The sequence below is a fragment of the Mauremys mutica genome, chromosome 23, assembly GCF_020497125.1.
Source record: "Mauremys mutica isolate MM-2020 ecotype Southern chromosome 23, ASM2049712v1, whole genome shotgun sequence".
In the NCBI taxonomy this organism is placed as follows: domain Eukaryota; kingdom Metazoa; phylum Chordata; order Testudines; family Geoemydidae; genus Mauremys; species Mauremys mutica.
Window position 1 is genome coordinate 11,593,642 of NC_059094.1, and position 17,250 is coordinate 11,610,891.

A 17,250-nucleotide genomic window follows, 5' to 3' on the forward strand; every position below is an offset into this window, starting at 1 on the left:
TTAGGGTGTTTGTCTGCTTTTTGACAGTCTGCCCTGGGGTTGGCACTCACGGTCGTGAAGCACTCCAGACAGCATGGCACTTCCCCTCTGATCCTGCTGCTAGAGGTAGAGTGTTATAGAGCTTGCCTGGGATGCAGGACTCCTGAAAGAGCGGTCAATTTTCCATTCTTTTGCTAAATGCTAATTCTGGTCACAGAGCATCTTATTAAGCAGGTTTGCAGCCCCTTTTCCAATGATATGCCATCTTAGATGGCTTTCTCTTCAGTTCTGCCTAATCTGATCATAATAGCTTATATGTAACCCAGACCTTCCTCTAGCTCTCATATCCTGGTTTTATTTCCACAGTGAGATATGCGGGTTCTGGCACTGATCATGTAGCAAGACATCTGGGGACAGAAGTGCTGATCTTATTTCATTCTAATTTCATGCAGAGAGTAAATCAGTGAGAGCTCAAATCAACCCTTTACTACTTACAATGCTGGTCTGGTGGACATATGCCCGTGACTCAACCTGTCTAAATGAACCTATTAACATTATGAAAATTACACTGTTTACCATTGGGAGACGAGGGCCAGCGGTCATTACTTTCCTAATACTTTTCATAGTTTGGTGATCTCCACTGGGCACCTCTAGTGACAAAAAATTCCACTCTGCCCTGCATGGCTCTTCCTTCCTTCATGTTCTTTAGAATTGGGCTCCAGGATCCTGGATGGAGTAGGGGTTTCAACTAAGTGACTTCTTCCTGCTCTAGAAATTCCTCTGAGTCATGGCACTCCTTGAAATGTGAAGACATCCACATCCACGTATCTAACGCAATTTCTATCTGTAAACTGATGAAATCTCCTGGGAAATCAAGACAGAAAGTAAAAAGACCCTCATACCCCCCCCCCAGTATTCCCCCCCTCCATGAAACACACAAGATACCTGAGGCCCCAGCCTTCCTCTAAGTACTAGAGATGCCCTTTGTAGTTCGTTGGGTTTCTTTTATTTTTTATCTGCATCAACGGCAGCCTGTTGTCAACAAGGTTAAACAAACAACCTGCTGATAAAATGACTTCCAGGTTGCTCTTTCCAAGGCCAGAGTTTACAGGCTGTTTTGCTACTGGTCTCTTGCTCCAGACAAGGGCTGTGTGTGTGTGTGTGAACTCTTTGGCAATGACACCTGTCATATAGCATTGCCTGATTACACACCTGGGGCCTTGGTGCCATGGTACGGGCTAGGTTAATGACTTTATTTATACTGTTTGGGTAATCCAGATAAGAAGGCCACTCAATCTGCCATCCCGATCCTGTCCCATCCTCCTGGCCCCAACTGGCACTTTCATTGAGAAAACGCTTATCGGCACCACGTGGACGCCCCACTTCCCTAGCCAATCAGTCCAGGGTCGAGTTGTTTTTCAATGAATGCTGCTCAGTCAAAGAGAGGTCAAGGCTGCTAAGGGGGTGTTTCACTCATCACAGAGCCTTATAAATAGAGCCAGGAATAACAGCCAAGGAGGTGAGAGGGGCTACTGAGCTGGGAGAAGCAGGCTGCAGTCAGAGAGCTTTGACTGACATAGCAGCCTTTGTAAGGGACCAGTCGTGCTCACAGATCCATCCGGCCAGGTGCACTAGAGTTTCATCCTCCTTGGGACCTGACGAGATCCGCTTGCCAGGCTCAGCAATGACTACATGCAGCATGGACCTGGACTATGAGAGGTGCCAGTGCCACAGTGAGGAGAATCGGAACGCCATACTCTATACCCTCCTCAGCCAGAACCTGAACCACAAATGGGGCAGCCGTAGTCCATCCCAGCAGCGCTGCCTGTGCCAGAAGCGTCGCACCGTCTGCCTCCGAACACCTCAGGTCACCTGCCAGGCAGCCTCTGATGTCCTTGTGAAAACGGTCAGCTTCATGAAGAACCTGCCCTCCTTCCAGCTGCTGCCCCGGGGAGACCAGCTGCTGCTTCTGAACAGCTGCTGGGCTCCCCTCTTCATTCTGGGGCTGGTTCAGGAGATGGTGACATTCGAGGTGATGGAAACCCCAGCCCCGAGCATGCTCAAGAGGATTCTCCTCGATGGCCAGAGTAAGAGACAAGAGCCTGAGAAGACACAGCCCACCCTAGTTGGGGTGCAGCGGCTGCAGTGCTGCCTGAACACATTCTGGAGCCTGGACCTGAGCCCTAAGGAGTATGCTTATCTGAAAGGAGCCATTCTCTTTAACCCTGGTGAGTGCCTTATCCTCACACACCTTTCCATCGGCAGGGAGAAAAGGCATGGCACGCAATAGCATCTAGCAATGAATATCTATTTCTCTATCCATCCATCCACGGAGCTCAAATCACTTTATAAGGTGGAAGGAATATCCCCATTTTACAGAAAGGTAAACTGAGGCACAGAGTATTTTAGGGGGTAATTTTCAGAGGTGCTGAGCATCTCCAGCTCCCATTGACTTCTGGAATTCAGGCTGTAAGTGACTTTCTCCACTCAGTCACCTGCTTTAACTCATAGACCTCGGAGCCAACTATGCTGATCAGGATGGCTCATTAGATTTGCAGTCTCTCAAATCCTAACAGGGTTGATTCAATTCCTCATCTTTCTGAGGTAGATAAACTAAGTCCTATGCAGTTTACTGTGGGTGAAGAGGGAAGGGAATTTTTAAAATAAGACTTTAAAATGGAATTCTTGCATATCCTTCAGGGACAATAGGATCTTAGGGCATGTTTTGCTAGAGCTGGGGTTTGCCCTGGCTTCACTGATCAATATTTCGCCTCCCTTGTTGTGTTACACACTGTTAACGAACTGGTGCTCTCCACCCCACAAGTGGCTGCATTTCAGTGGTGCTGCATGTATGAGTTAGTGACCTCAAAGTTGCAATATTCCAACAACAAAAAATTCAAAAACAGACTCCAATGAGACACTGCAGAATTGGAATTAATTTGCAAACTGGACACCATTAAATTAGGCTTGAATAAAGACTGGGAGTGAATGGGTCATTACACAAAGTAAAAACTATTTCCCCATGCTATTTTCCCCCCTACTGTTACTCACACCTTCTTGTCAACTGTTGGAAATGGGCCATCCTGATTATCACTACGAAAGGTTTTTTTCCTCCTGCTGATAATAGCCCACCTTAATTGATTAGTCTTGTTATAGCTGGTATGGCAAAACTCATTTTTTCATGTTCTCTGTGTATATATCTTCCTACTGTATTTTCCACTGCATGCATCCGATTAAGTGGGCTTTAGCCCACGGAAGCTTATGCTCAAATAAATTTGTTAGTCTCTAAGGTGCCACAAGTCCTCCAGTTCTTTCTGAAGTACTTTAGGATCCCTTGGTGCTATGGAAGGCATGTATATGTGCTAAGGAGGCATGTATATTCCTCTGCCTGTGCCTGTGTACGGGCAGTAGAAAGAAATCAGATTTGATTGTGAATCGCTAGCAATAGTGCCTAACAAGCCTTCAGCAGAGGCACATGCATGGTAAGAAACTGGGACTGGGACTTAGTTTGGGAAGCAGAGCCTAACTTTTATTTGTATTTCCTGTTGTTTCTCTCTTCATAGATGTCCCAGGTCTCAGGGCCTCTTTGTACATCGAGAGCCTCCAACGGGAAGCACAGAAAGCGCTCCGAGAAGTCCTAGTGCCCCTCCACCCAGGGGACCAGGGCCGCTTTGCCCGCATCTTGCTGATTGCCTCCACCTTGAGGTCCATTCCTCCTGCACTTATCACAGACCTCTTCTTTCGACCAATCATTGGCAATGCAGACATTATTGAGGTGATCACTGAAATGCTGTATGAAATAACCTGCAGGCAACTGACTCTTTCATCACACACAGCCTCCTGAGAGCTCAGATTCAGCGGCCACTCTCACATGCACCTCCTGAGCATTGAGCTGAGTTTCAAGGGACAGTAACGTTAATCTGGGAATGGGGATTTAGTGGGAAAGACACTGTGGACTTGCAGACACCTGGATTTGTGTTAGTATTTCACTTGGGCTCAGGCAACAGCTTCAGCGTTGAAAATCTCAGCTAAGGCACAGACCATTTAAGAATGTAACTCTTATTTAGCATTTGTTTACAGCAGACATCAGCCCCTGTACATACTGAACTCATAAAGCCAAGTCGTTTCTGAAGTATGTGTGATGTTACTATTTCACTGCACAGCAACATGAAAAAAGCATGGCCAATGTCCTTAAAACATTCCATACAAAATAATCCTCTGGGCTGACATTTTCCCTGGGAAATATTCAGGTCAGAGAAGCACTTATCTGAGAAAGAAGGGGATTGAATGCAGGGCTTTGAACCAAATGGAGTCTTACCGTTTTTAAGGATAAAATTGCCATAGACAGCCTCTGTTACACACATGCAACCTGATTTTTAGATGTGCTCAGCACTCACTCTGCCTGCCGTTTTCAATGGATTGAGTGGGTACTCAGCACCTCTGAAAACAGGCCTGGAATACACAATGCATTGGATTAGAGCATGATCCAAATTTCGTGATTCAGGGTCAAATCTCAGCCCCACTGAAGTCTATGGGAGTTCTGCCATTGATTTCATTGAGGCCAGGATTTCACCTTCTCGGTTGATCCATACACAAGAGCCTAATTCCGCAAACTCTAATCACGCTGAGCAGTACTGAGAGTGAATGAAATCACTCATATGAGTGCTACCAAGTATTGTGGAATCAGGCCCTTATATTGTGGGTGGGTGGGTGCGTGGGTGGCCTTGGAATCTTAGAGAAGTAGCCATAAAACATCTATCCCTGTTTCAAACACGGACAGGGCAAGGGCCAGACAGTATTAATGCTAAAAGAGTTCACAGAGAGCCACATTTTGCCACCCTTACTGAAATTGAGTCGTTATGTGGAAGAAAATGGGACTACTCTGAGTAATGTTCCACTGAATGTTTCTACCACTCGTGTTAGGGTGGTAGAATCTAATACCCCTTAGTTAATGTATGAGCTCAAGTGACTAAGAGCTCCATTTTAGCTAAATATTATGAAGGTGTTTGCAGTGATATTAAAAACAGGTAGGGCTGGTGAGCTGAAGTCCATTTGTGTAACAGTGAGTGATATTACCTAGATAGTACATGCTATAGAGAAGGAGCTGTAGTGGTCACACAGACCTGCAGATTCTGCAGCTGAACATCTGCTTCCTAGACTACTGACTGGTTGCTCCCACTCCCCCACGCTAGGTACTGATCTACACAAAGAAAACAGCCTTTGCACAGAGTTCAGAGGTCAGTATTTTGTGAGTGGATGTTAGTCTGTGATTTGTATATAAAATGCAGTAAATTATTTTTTTTTTAAATAAAAGGTATTACATTTTGGAAAATGGTGGTTCTGTTTTGGAAAGGGTCTACATTGGTACATGTTGCATTTTACTGAAACTTAGAAAAGCCTGCCACAGGTTTGAGAACCCAAAGATGATTTGAATGGGATGAGGCACAGTCTCCAGAAAATCCCCTAAAAAATGCATCCTCTCTTGACAGCATTTGTCATCTTAAACTGCAAAACAAAATTAATGTTGTACATAAACATTGCTGAGGAAAGGTGTATGCTTAATAGCCATGGAGACTGAACAGGAAAATCACAGGCAGCAGAATTGCAACATTCCCCTACAGCGCTTCCCTTCGCCAACCCTACCTCAATCCCACCCTGAAAGCATTGGGCCAGATTCAGAAGTGATGTGTAAACGAGACTCCCTGACACTCACTGAGGGTGTCTACATTAGAAATGCTATAGTGACGCAGCTGCAATACTAGACTCCCTCAGGCCTGGTCTACACTTAAAACTTAGGTCGACCTAGTTACGTTGCACAGGATTTGAAAAACGTTGTAACCTAAGCACCATAGTTAGCCGCGCCTACATCGGGGTAAGGTCTACCTATGTTGATAGAAGGATTCTTCTCGACCTACCTACTGCCTCTTGGAAAGATAGATTACCTACATTGACTGAAAAACCCTTCCCCTCTATGTAGGAAGCATCTATGCTATGGTGCTACAGACACACTGCTCCAGTGCCCTAGCTGTGCCGATGTAGTATAGACATGGCCTGTATACTCTGTATACTGTGGGCCAGATTCAGAACCGATGTGGAAGAGTTGGGTGTAAGTGGGTATTAGTCTCAGGGAGCCTTAGTTGGTGTAACATAATGTGGGTGGGCCTAGACACTATTACATAATGTGGGTGGGCCTAGACAGTGTTTGTTGCAACATAGACACACCTCAAAATTTAGCCCCTAAGCACTAGCGGTGAAAATAAAGTTCAGGCTCCATGTCCATTCCGTCTTTGGCCTCTCTGCTGAGCTTGCCAATTAACTGGGCCAATTTGTGCCCGTTGGGCTGGTGGCTTAGTGTTGTGGCCACGTTCCACTGGGAACTGAGCTGAGACCCATTAAAAGTGATTTCACACAGTCCACGCCAGTCATCAGATGGTTGTTTTATTATTTTATTAAGCATGTAAGGAAGTGATGAATGCTTGAGTTACAGCATAGGTCAGTGGTTTTCAAGCTTTTTTTCATTTGCAGACCCCTAAAAGTTTTCAAAAGGAGGTGCAGACCACTTTGGAAACTGTAGACATAGTCTGCAGACACCCAGGGGTCCATGTACCACAGATGGAAAGCCACTCTTTGACGGACCCCTTAGACATGGTCTGCAGACCCCTGAGAGTCCACAGACGACAGGTTGAAAACCACTGGCCTAGGACATAATAAACAATGTCATTACCACAGAGATACCTGCTAATACAGGGCCCATTTTGTCAAAGGTTTAAAAAAGCATCAGCACCCTCTGCTGTGTGTTCACAACACGGGTTGCCACAAGGCTCTGCTTGTAGTTTCTGGGTTGCTCCCTATTTTGTCTGGTCATTTTTTCTTTACTTGCAGCTCCCAGTACTGCCAACCCCAAGCTTTCAAAAAAAATTAGTCATGACCCCAAAATCACGAGATCAGCTTAAATACAAGATTTTAAAATAATCCATTTGGGTTCTTTTTATTTATCTGTTGTGTTTTTAAGCTTTAGGTTGCACCCAGGTCACGTTGTCAAGCTTTTTTCTGCAACCACAAGGGCTAGTTGCTTTGTTTTTTGTTTCAAGAAAGCTGACAGCCTCAGTGACTCCAGGAGCTGGGGCTTTAAGGAAAACACCAATTACCATGAGTCTTGCGATAAAAATCATGCGTGTTGGAAACACGGTGACTGAGACACACACATGGATCCTAAAATCACGATGTTCTAGTGATGATATGATGTTCATGTGCTGGGCCATGCCCTGTCACTGTGTGCCTGGGCAATGCTGGGGCACATGCCTAAAGGGAGGCTGAGGTCATACCCCTAGGCCATTGGGTCACCCATCTGCGTGATCACCCTGGCATCCAGCTGTGCCACTGTTGTGACATCATCAATGTGCGCCAGGGGAATGAATCCCTATCCCAGCCCCCTTGCCATACGATGACGTCGCCCCTTCTAGTGACGTCGCCCCTCAATCTCGCGAGATGCGTGTCTGCGTCGAAAACCCGCCCCCCCCCCGGCGCTGCTCACGTGACCGCGGCCCAAGGGGTTGAAGATGGCGGCGCCCGGGAGCTCTGAGCCCGGCTGGGGCCCTGCCCGCTACTGCCTGGTGAGCCGCATCCCGGCCCAGCTCCGCTCCGCCCAGCTCCGCTCCTACTTCAGCCAGTTCGCCGAGGCCGGCGGCTTCCTCTGCTTCCACTACCGGCACCGGCCCGAGCGCAGCGGGCCCCCGGGGCAGGGGCAGGGCCCGGCCACTTGCTGCTGCCTGGTAGCGGTGCGGCCCGGCCAGGCCCGGCGGCTGGTCCGCATGTACTCGGGCAAGCGCTGGCTGGATGCCCAGGGCGACGGGCTGCCCGGCCGCTGCGTGATCCGCAGGGTCCGAGTCTCCCCGGACACAGGTATGGGGGGGGGGTAAGAGAGTGGGGAGGAGATGGCTTGAAAGGGCAGTAGGGGCGGGGGGTGTTTGGGCGCGGTGTGGGCAGGGAGGGGTTGCTAATGATAGCAGGGGAGAGTCTGTGAAGCAGTGGCGCCTACTGATGGGAGAGGAAGCAGGTACAAGGCCCTTCTCTACCTTCTTCCATGTCCTCCCTCCCTGCCCGCCCCGGAAAGTAGTTTACTTCCTAGGCTTGCGGAGCCTGGGTGGCTAGAGGTGGTGGGCTTAACCCCTGAGGGAAATTGTTTATGTAGCCTACTGTTTCTCCCCTCTGGCCAGTGATCTGACTTGTGAAGCTCAAGGGGTTCCAGCCAGTGCTTTGTTGGTTGGAAGGATGGAGATCAGAAAAGAGATATCAGTGGGAGGTAAAATTAGTAGAAGTAGGACAGACATTTTGCTGAACTGCAGCTGCAAAATTCACCCACCAGCCAGGGGCAAAAAGTAGTCTCTATGTAACTTTGTTGGGTTAAGTGTTTTTCTGGGGGGAAGTGCTTCAGGGGGTTGTTATATGAAAATACAGCTGGCGTGTGTTCTGGCTGCAAAGTATGAAAGCTCATCTGGCAGACAAGAGCTCTGAACTGTAGATACTTGGTATAATTGGACTTGGTGGTTCCAATAGTAGAACACTTCACAAAAGCAATTGCACACTTCAAATTATGATATATTGATTATGCCTTGAGTAGCTGAAATCCAGAAACAACTCTGTCTTGCCTGCTGCATAAAACAATGCTACCTTGCTATTGGTATGGACCCATAAAGGCTTGAAACAAATGGCTGATTAAATTCTCACTCAACATATTTTCATAGCTTGATTTTTTTTTCAAACTAGAACAGCCCTCTGAGATATCATCTCATGAACTCTTTGCCTTCTATCTCAGAGTGGCTTGGTGAAACTGTGCTCTTTATCAAATCTCTGATTCTGTCTCAATCTACTATTTATTTCTCTTAGGCTTGGGCATGTTCCAGTATAAAACTAAAAAGGAGCTTCATAATAAGACCCAGAGTGAAACGTTTACCCAGGCAGACTTAAAGTGGCTGCCTGAACTGAACCCCCCTGTGTTTATGCCCCATGGGAATGTGGGAACCCCTCTGAGAGTCTTCCTGGAGCTGATCAAGGCCTGCAGGCTGCCTCCCCGAGTTATTAAGAAACTGCAGCTACGATTCCCCAAGACAGGATCCTCTCGCAGGTATGGGAATGTGCCCTTTAAATATCAGGACACTGAGACTGTTGAACAAGAAGACCTGGTTTATACAGACACGGGAGAGGAGATCACAATGGAAAAGGGACACCTGGCAAGAACTGGGATGACTCAAACTAGTGATGAGGAAGACCGGGAAGGACCAGGAAAGGAGGAAGCAGAAGAGTCTCACTCAGATAATGTAAGTGGCTTTCTCATGTCAAATTAAAAGCAGCAAAGAATCCTGTGGCACCTTATAGACTAACAGACGTTTTGCAGCATGAGCTTTCGTGGGTGATGCATCCGACGAAGTGCACCCACGAAAGCTCATGCTGCAAAACGTCTGTTAGTCTATAAGGTGCCACAGGACTCTTTGCTGCTTTTACAGAACCAGACTAACACGGCTACCTCTCTGATACTTGACATTCATGTCAAATTGCAAGACTATCCATATACCTGGAAACAGAAGGGAGGGAATGCTGCTGCTTCCTGGGGTGCTGATATCTACCTGTGTAACAGTATCATACAGATAGTATCTTGTATCTGAGAATTGTATTATAAAGCATGAATATACACTTATCTATATATGCTAAGCTCTGGCTATGAGGCTTTTGGTGGTATTGCATGTTCGCTTAGATAGCAAAACTTGTTTTATCATAACCAAAACAGCTTCTCCATGGTAAGCTGATGGGCTTAGCATAGAGGTGGAGTGGCAGAGCACTCATTCTGATGGGCTTGGCATAGAGTTCTGAGCACAGGATCAGGAGGCTGGAACTTTTAAACAGCCACCTCTGCTTTGATGGACTTGCCATGTGGCAAGTCATCTTGCTGCTTTGCTTCCATTTCCTTACTCATAAAATGGTGTATGAATAGGGCGGAAAGAGGGAATTAAGCTCTTTCACCAGCTCTCCTGGTAATTGACTCTGAAAAGCCTTGCACAGTGGGGGAGTGAGGGGACTAGCACTGATAATGCCAGTGATTGGAAATGGCAGGTGACATGCCCACAATAGAGTGCGTTGACCAAAATGCGTCTGTTCTATTGAGAACATATTTAGCAGGGCAACTGGAGTGTGGGTGATAGGGTGGAATGATGGGAGCTGGGGGAGGCTGTCTGGGCAAGTGCCCTTGCTTTATTGATGTCAACCTTTTTCCTTGTTCCTTTGCAGGATGATGATAGGTGCGAGGAGTGGGAACGACATGAGGCTCTGCATGAGGACGTAACCAGTCAGGAACGCACAGAGGAGCGGCTGTACGAAGAGGAGATTGAGCTGAAGTGGGAGAAGGGAGGCTCTGGGCTGGTCTTCTACACAGATGCTCAGTACTGGCAGGAAGAGCAAGGAGGTAATGTTGCTCATGCTCTCCTGGGCAGTGGGGGGGCATTTTGTGCACAATAGTTATCTAAGTATGACCATCTTACACCAAGGGCTCAGTTGTGTGAACCTTTGCAAGTTGTGCGATAATCTAGTGTTCTGTGAAAGGATTTGATCACAAATTATAGCAAGAAATCTGGAGAAGCCCTGGGTATGTTTTATAGGAATCAAGTTAGACCAACTTCTAAACAGATTGGAGAGAGGTTGTAATTTGTAGGAAGGACTTCTTCCTTTTATCTGGTTGGTCACCTACATGGTCAGCAACTGGTCCACAGTACCTCATGTAGAAGAGCTTATATTTTAAAGAGTTTATAGGAGCCAGGCACTTGGAATATCCTTCAAAAGTCCTGAGTCTTTCAGGTATTCAGTAAACTTAGTGTTGGTGTGTTGAGGCCATGTTGGCAGCCCTGGAGATAGTTTCCAATATGGAAACTAGCAATACAGGTTTCCTCTCATCCAAATGTTGTTCTGCTAATGGTCAGCCTCCCTGAGATGGAGGGTGACTGCGAGGGATGAGAGGGTGGCTTGTTTTCAGCATCCATTCAGAATTCTTGGTCTGAGAGAACTAGCACTCTTGCTGGCAGTTGTTGTGTGTTTTTTTTGGATTTGAACGTGTGTCCCCTGGGACCGCGACTGAGTGCTAACTCTGATTACATAAGCCACAGACTAAGAACTAAGGTATAACAAGACTTGGGGCTGAATTTTCAGAAGTGAGCCTGACAGGTATAACCACAAATAGTGATCAGTGAGCACTGTACCATCCCTGAGCAAACTCCTCTGTAGATATAAGCACTGCACCCCCATTTGGAAAACTTACCCCTCAGACACCACAAATCTGGGCTGGATTTGATCCAGTGACTAGAGACGATGCTCATTATGCTATCACCGATCCCCCACAAATGTTGTTGTCTCTTAACACAGACAAGGTGGGGGAGGTAGTATTGGACCCACCTCTGGTGAGAGACAAGCTTTGGAGCTCTTCCTCAAGTCAGGTATGAAGAAGCTCTTGTGACCTGAACAAGAACTCTGTGTAAGCTCCAAAGCTTGTCTCACCAACAGAGGTGGGTCCGATAAAAGATATTACCTCACCCACCTTGTCTCTAATCCTCAGATCAACAGGGCTACAGCAACACTGCAAACGCATATTAACACACTTATTCTACTGTGCTGGGAAAAACGCTGCGCTGGCTGGAGGGCTATGCCCCTGACAGAAAAGCTGCTCCTGTGATGCAGCTCCTTTATCTAATTCCACAAACTGCTTTTCTCTTGACAGACTTTGACGAACAGACGGCAGATGACTGGGATGTGGACATGAGTATCTACTACGACAAAGGTATCTGAGCTGAAATGTGCCGTCTCCCATATGAACAGGCGGTGGTGGCAGCGCAGCAGCAAGACTCATTGCACTCCCATTGGGGCTGCAGTTAAACTGAGACATGCTCAGATGTCTAGTATCTACAGAACCAGGAATGCAAAGACGCATGGCTGCCTCCCCACCAGGATCCTGTAGGGGCCAAGGGATCTAAACATAAAGTGGAGTTGGGAGCCATAGCGAGTTCAAATAGGCAGGGACCTGTTGAACAGAAGTCTGTGTAATAAGGCTCTAGTCTGGTAAGAGGGGGATATTTAATGCTTTGTATAAAGCCTCTTGTTTTACCCTCTCTGCTACAGGGATGCGGATGTTAAATCTCATAGTGACTTTTCCTGCTAAACCCAGGGTTGTGAGTTCAGTCCTTGAGGGGGCCATTTAGGGATCTGAGGCAAAACTCTGTCTGGGGATTGGTCCTGCTTTGAGCAGGGGATTGGACTAGATGACCTCCTGAGGTCCCTTCCAACCCTGAGATTCTGTGATTCTATAACATTCCAAGGGCTTGACTCTGAAGATTAGTGTTATAAAGGGACATAGTTAGTCACGGTTTAGAACTGAAAAGTCTAATACTGTCTTATTGAGTGCCCTTAAAAGACAAGATGCTAAACCTTCCCAGGATTAGCACCTGAGAATATTGAAATAGGGAACTTTAAAACTCTGACCTTAATTGGCCACTTAGCAAGGCATTCTGCCTGGGACAGCCAAACTAGTGAACGGGCTTCACTCCTGTTCTCATCAGTTTTGGTTTCTGTACTATAGACCAGTGGCTCTCAACCTTTCTAGACGACTGTCCCCTTTCCAGAAGTCTGATACGTCTTGCATACCCCCAAGTTTCCCCTCACTTAAAAATGACTTGCTTATAAAATCAGACAGACATAAAAATACGAAGTGTCACAGGCGTACTATTACTGGAAAATTTTTGTTGTTCATTTTTTGCCATATAATTATAAAATAAATCAATTGTAATGTAAATATTGTACTTCCATTTGGGGTACAGCAGTGGTTCTCAAACTTTTGTACCGGTGACCCCTTTCACATAGCAAGCCTCTGAGTGCAACCTCCCCTTATAAATTAAAAATGCTTTTTTTAATATATATTTAACACCATTATAAATGCTGGAGGCAAAGCGGGGTTTAGGATGGAGGCTGACGGCTCGCAACCCCCCATGTAATAACCTCATGACCCCCTGAGGGGTCCCAACCCCCAGTTTGAGAACCCCTGGTGTATAGTATATAGAGCAATTTTAGCTTGTACTGACTTTGCTAGTGCTCTTTACATAGCCTGTTGTAAAACTAGGCAAATACCTAGATGAGTTGATGTACTGCTTGGAGAACCTCTATGTATCCTAAGGGTACACGTACCCCTGGTTGAGAGCCACCGCTATAGAATGAAGCGGTTGGGTTTCCAGCATTGCGGATGAATGCTCCAACTTCAAACTAATAAGATTGTCTCTGAAACCCTTTAATGAAATTCTCTTGTTCAAATCCGACTTTTTAAAACCTGCATTTGGAGCCTTCCTCTCAAGGTGCTGCTGTGTAGCTTGTCTTTTTAAAGCTAGTTTAAGTGAGAAATAAGAGGCCAACATAGTTGGACGATTCCTGACTTGGCAAAGGAAGCTGCCAGAAGCTCCCTTGCTCACTGTGTTCTCTGGGGAAATGGCTGCAATATCATATTTTTTCCCTTTATAAGTTCTGCTGTGTATCATGTTTGTCCTCAGATGGCGGTGATAAGGATGCCCGCGATGCAATACAGATGCGCTTGGAACAGAGACTCCGGGATGGTTTGGAGGATGGGTCTGTTTCAGGGCAACAGATTGGGACCTTTGAGAAATATACCAAGGTAACACTAGAATATGTGGAGGCAAGTGATAGTTGGCCAGTGGTGGCTTGAAATGACCGAGAAATACAGGACTTGAACTAACTAGCAAACTTTTTTCCTCTTAGGGTTGCTTTTCAAAGTTATTTATAAATCCCTGTAAAAGTGCAGCTGTCACGGAGCTGAGTTTTAGTTAGTGGCATATTGGGGGGGGCTTTAGAAATGCATATAACAGCTGCAGAAGACACTTGGCCAGGACTGACTAGCCCTCTTATTAAGGCTCTGCCACAGAGGCTATTTATGGAGCTTGAACCCTTGGTGTGTCACTGACCTCAGTGTAATAACTTGGCCCACTCACTCCCAGAATTGATGCTGGTTTACATGGAGTGGTTTCTTCTCTTCCAGGGTATTGGCAGGAAGGTGTTGGAGAGGCAGGGCTGGATGGAGGGACGGGGTCTGGGGAGCAGCAACTCTGGAATGGCTGAAGCGTTGGACAGTGAGGGTCAGCATCCCAAGTGCAAGAGAGGATTGGGGTAAGTGCTACAAACGCCTGGCGTTCTTTGCTTGTGCACAGTGCCACTGGAAGGCCCCATACCAAGAGGTAAAATGTAGTAGGTAATTGACAAAGGAATGTTCCTGAGCAGTCAAAACTGGAGGGAATATCCCAGGGGTTCTGCGGCAGCCTCTATAGGCAGCATTGGAGTGAGTATTGATTGTACGACTTGTGCCATCTAGAGGTGAATGGAATATGCTTCTCTCCTCATGGCTGTGCAGCTCAAGTGAGATCAGGTCCTGAATCTTGGACCCTTATTTTTGCTACTCAGCAGTCCTCCGTCAATACGTGGGTTGTCCGTAATGGTTCTGGCTCTTTGCTTCCTTGTAGGGGACCTTGAAACAAATGTGGCTCATGACATCAATGATGATGGTGATGGGGTGTGCACAGTTTTGGAAACTAAAGTGCTGCAGCAGAACCAACAGCGGGTGGTACCTACAGTACGCCTTTGGCAGCTCCAGTGAGAGTGGAAACAATTGATCCATGTGCAGACCTAGTAAACACTATTAATTGTTCTCTCTCAGCTTTGAGTTAGCCAGCTCAGGCTTTATGCCTAAACTGCGTCAGATTCTCTGCACCTTCAGAGCTGCTTGCATTTATAGACCCTCAGATACTTTTCAAACATGCCTCTTAACGGCCTGCAAAACAGATATTTGCTCACTTTGGAGCCATGGTAGTGAAACTATACCTAGAGGTCGGTGCCAGTCAGGAACAGGGCCTAGGAACCATGATTCCTAGTCCCCATGCTCTAACCAGGAGCCCGGCCCTTCCTTTTATTAGTATTTGATAAACATGGGCTAATGTAGAGGGATTTCTCATGTCCTAAACAATGATGCACTGAAACCCTGCTCTCTGCCCACACCTCTCTAGGTACCATGGAGAGAAACTGCAGACTTTCAACAAGCCGAAAAAACCTCGCCGGGATGGCCCCATCCTCATCTCCACAATCTACGACGAGCCCCAGCCTGTAGACGGTGGGGACCAGCTACTCCGGCGCCAGCTGCCCACTGCCATGAAGTACAGACAGGATATGGCGTTTGTCCGAGCGACTCAGAGTGCTCACCCAGAGCCCCAGTGGCTCATGAGAGTTGCTGCTGAACAGAGACTTTGAGACTCATTCATTAGAGCAATAGCAGAACCTTTTATATTGGAACAGCCTCTTCTGTGCTCCGTTGTTACCAGGAGGCTGACGTCTCCTGCTGTCTGATCCTAAGCAGAATGCTAATATATTTTCTGGAAGAAATACCAGACTCTTTTCTAGCATGCAAGTCTTTCTGTTTTAACAATTGCTGTCTTAGGAGGGCGTCTCAGTATCCCTGCCACCAGCTGAGCTCTTTGATCCTGTTTGTTTGGCAGGGGGAAGGTTCAGCTTCTGAGTGTTAGCACTAATACTGTAAGCAAGGCTGCTGTGTGAAGCAGCCCGTGTTTTGTTTAGGCTCCTGCAGCGAGATGTTTTCAGGTGAACTGTCTGCAAGCAGGCGTGACTCGTGAGCTCATCTCTTAATCTTGGGAAGAAATGTAACTGTCTTCTAGAAAACTTATTACTGGTCCAGAGCATCATTCAGTCGATGGTATTTACACTGCACTCAAATGAAAACTTCCTGGGGCAAAATGACCCTTTTGGTGGCTTTCACTGTACTAAGTGCTGAAGATAAAATGAAGACTTTTTTTTTCTATAGGAGGAATGAGACTAGCTGTGCTTCCTCATAGTGTCTGGTGCTGCACAAAGTGGGTAAAACCACAGGCTAGTATGTGCACCTCAAGCTCTGCTTCCTTCTCCAGTGACTAGCACCTGTGCTCTTTTTACCCACATATACTTAGCTAAACACTTCTCCACTGAGATGCCCTACCTTCTCCCTCATGGCTTTGCACTGCAGCATGAAGAACTAATTAGCAGCAGGATCTGCCCAGGACGGCTGTAGCCTGTGCCTGTTGACATGGCCAGTTTATGCCATAGTTGTAGACTGTGACTGTGGTGAGAGGAATGCAGAGTTCCGGTTTCTATTCTCCCTTTACAGTTTTAGTTAATGTGAGCTCTGTTTAGAAATCTCATTGCTGGCCTCTCCTGCATTGAAATCACCTCCTAACTAGTTTAGCACAGGCTCCAGCTATAGTTTCTCTTCCACCACTCAAACATGCTTGTTAAAACAACACGTGCTAAATCTTGTACTTTCTTCTTTGTCTTGACAACTGCTTTCCCCCTGGAATACCATGGCAGAAAAGTACCAGCTGTGGGCTGAGCCCTTTGTAAACAAGGTTTGGAAACAGCCTGCAGGAAAGAGTATGATCTAATTATCTACGACCACTGTGGCACTAAAAGTAGTTTAAGGATGTAGAGTAACTTCCATTTGTCACAAACCTCTGAGAGCCTCCTCTGCTAGGAGGCCTAGTCTGCATCCTCTGCAGCCTGGCTCTGGGGATCATCCACTGAGACTAGATGCCAGTTTCTCACACAGAATGAACATACTGAAACTGATGCCTATTAATTTTTAACAAATTCCTTTTGGGGTATACTAATCTGAGGCTTGATCAAGAAGTTTAACTCTATGTTCCAGCTTTTTTAAATCTATCTGTACCACACTTTGCCCAACCGAGTCTGGGTGATGAGTGCTAATCCTAGGCCCTCTCATACAAAAACTTTAAACATGTAACACTCAACTATTTATTAAGGTAGGGGCAGAGTTCCTGTCTCAGGTACGTCTATTAAAGAAGCTTCTTGCCCTCCTGTAGAAATAAAGGGGTTGCATCTGTAAATAAATGCTTTGTTGCTGCATGACATGCCTCTGGCCAGCAGTGGCTGGGTCCTGTGTGAATGCTCCCCTCTTTTCAGCTGGACCAACCTGGGAAGAGGGCCACCCAGGTGCCTCTTACTCATTACTGGAGCTGTTACTTACAGGCTTAGCCCCTGTGGTGGCAATGGCACAGCTTCCCTCTGTGAGGGGGCTGAGGTCTGGTATGGGGGTGGATTATTGTTAATGGTGTTTCACACCAGTGTGGTAGCTCTGCCTCAATGTTAAATTAATTAGCTTAGGGGTGTGGGGTGGGAGTG

At 46.7% G+C, this 17,250-nt stretch overlaps 2 protein-coding genes across 2 annotated transcripts; both read left to right on the forward strand.

Annotated features, from left to right (window-relative positions):
• The first annotated feature begins 1,466 nt into the window (after nucleotides 1-1,466).
• Nucleotides 1,467-5,311, forward strand: NR0B2 (nuclear receptor subfamily 0 group B member 2). The gene is made up of 2 exons (XM_044997577.1): nucleotides 1,467-2,207; nucleotides 3,543-5,311. Exons 1-2 carry the CDS (start codon nucleotides 1,664-1,666, stop codon nucleotides 3,821-3,823), a joined length of 825 nt encoding a protein of 274 aa, XP_044853512.1. The 5' UTR covers nucleotides 1,467-1,663; the 3' UTR covers nucleotides 3,824-5,311.
• A 2,212-nt stretch (nucleotides 5,312-7,523) lies between these two features.
• Nucleotides 7,524-15,457, forward strand: GPATCH3 (G-patch domain containing 3). Its single transcript, XM_044998178.1, has 7 exons — nucleotides 7,524-7,881; nucleotides 8,866-9,296; nucleotides 10,261-10,435; nucleotides 11,738-11,797; nucleotides 13,551-13,672; nucleotides 14,054-14,181; nucleotides 15,072-15,457. Exons 1-7 carry the CDS (start codon nucleotides 7,539-7,541, stop codon nucleotides 15,310-15,312), a joined length of 1,500 nt encoding a protein of 499 aa, XP_044854113.1. The 5' UTR covers nucleotides 7,524-7,538; the 3' UTR covers nucleotides 15,313-15,457.
• Nucleotides 15,458-17,250: the final 1,793 nt, after the last annotated feature.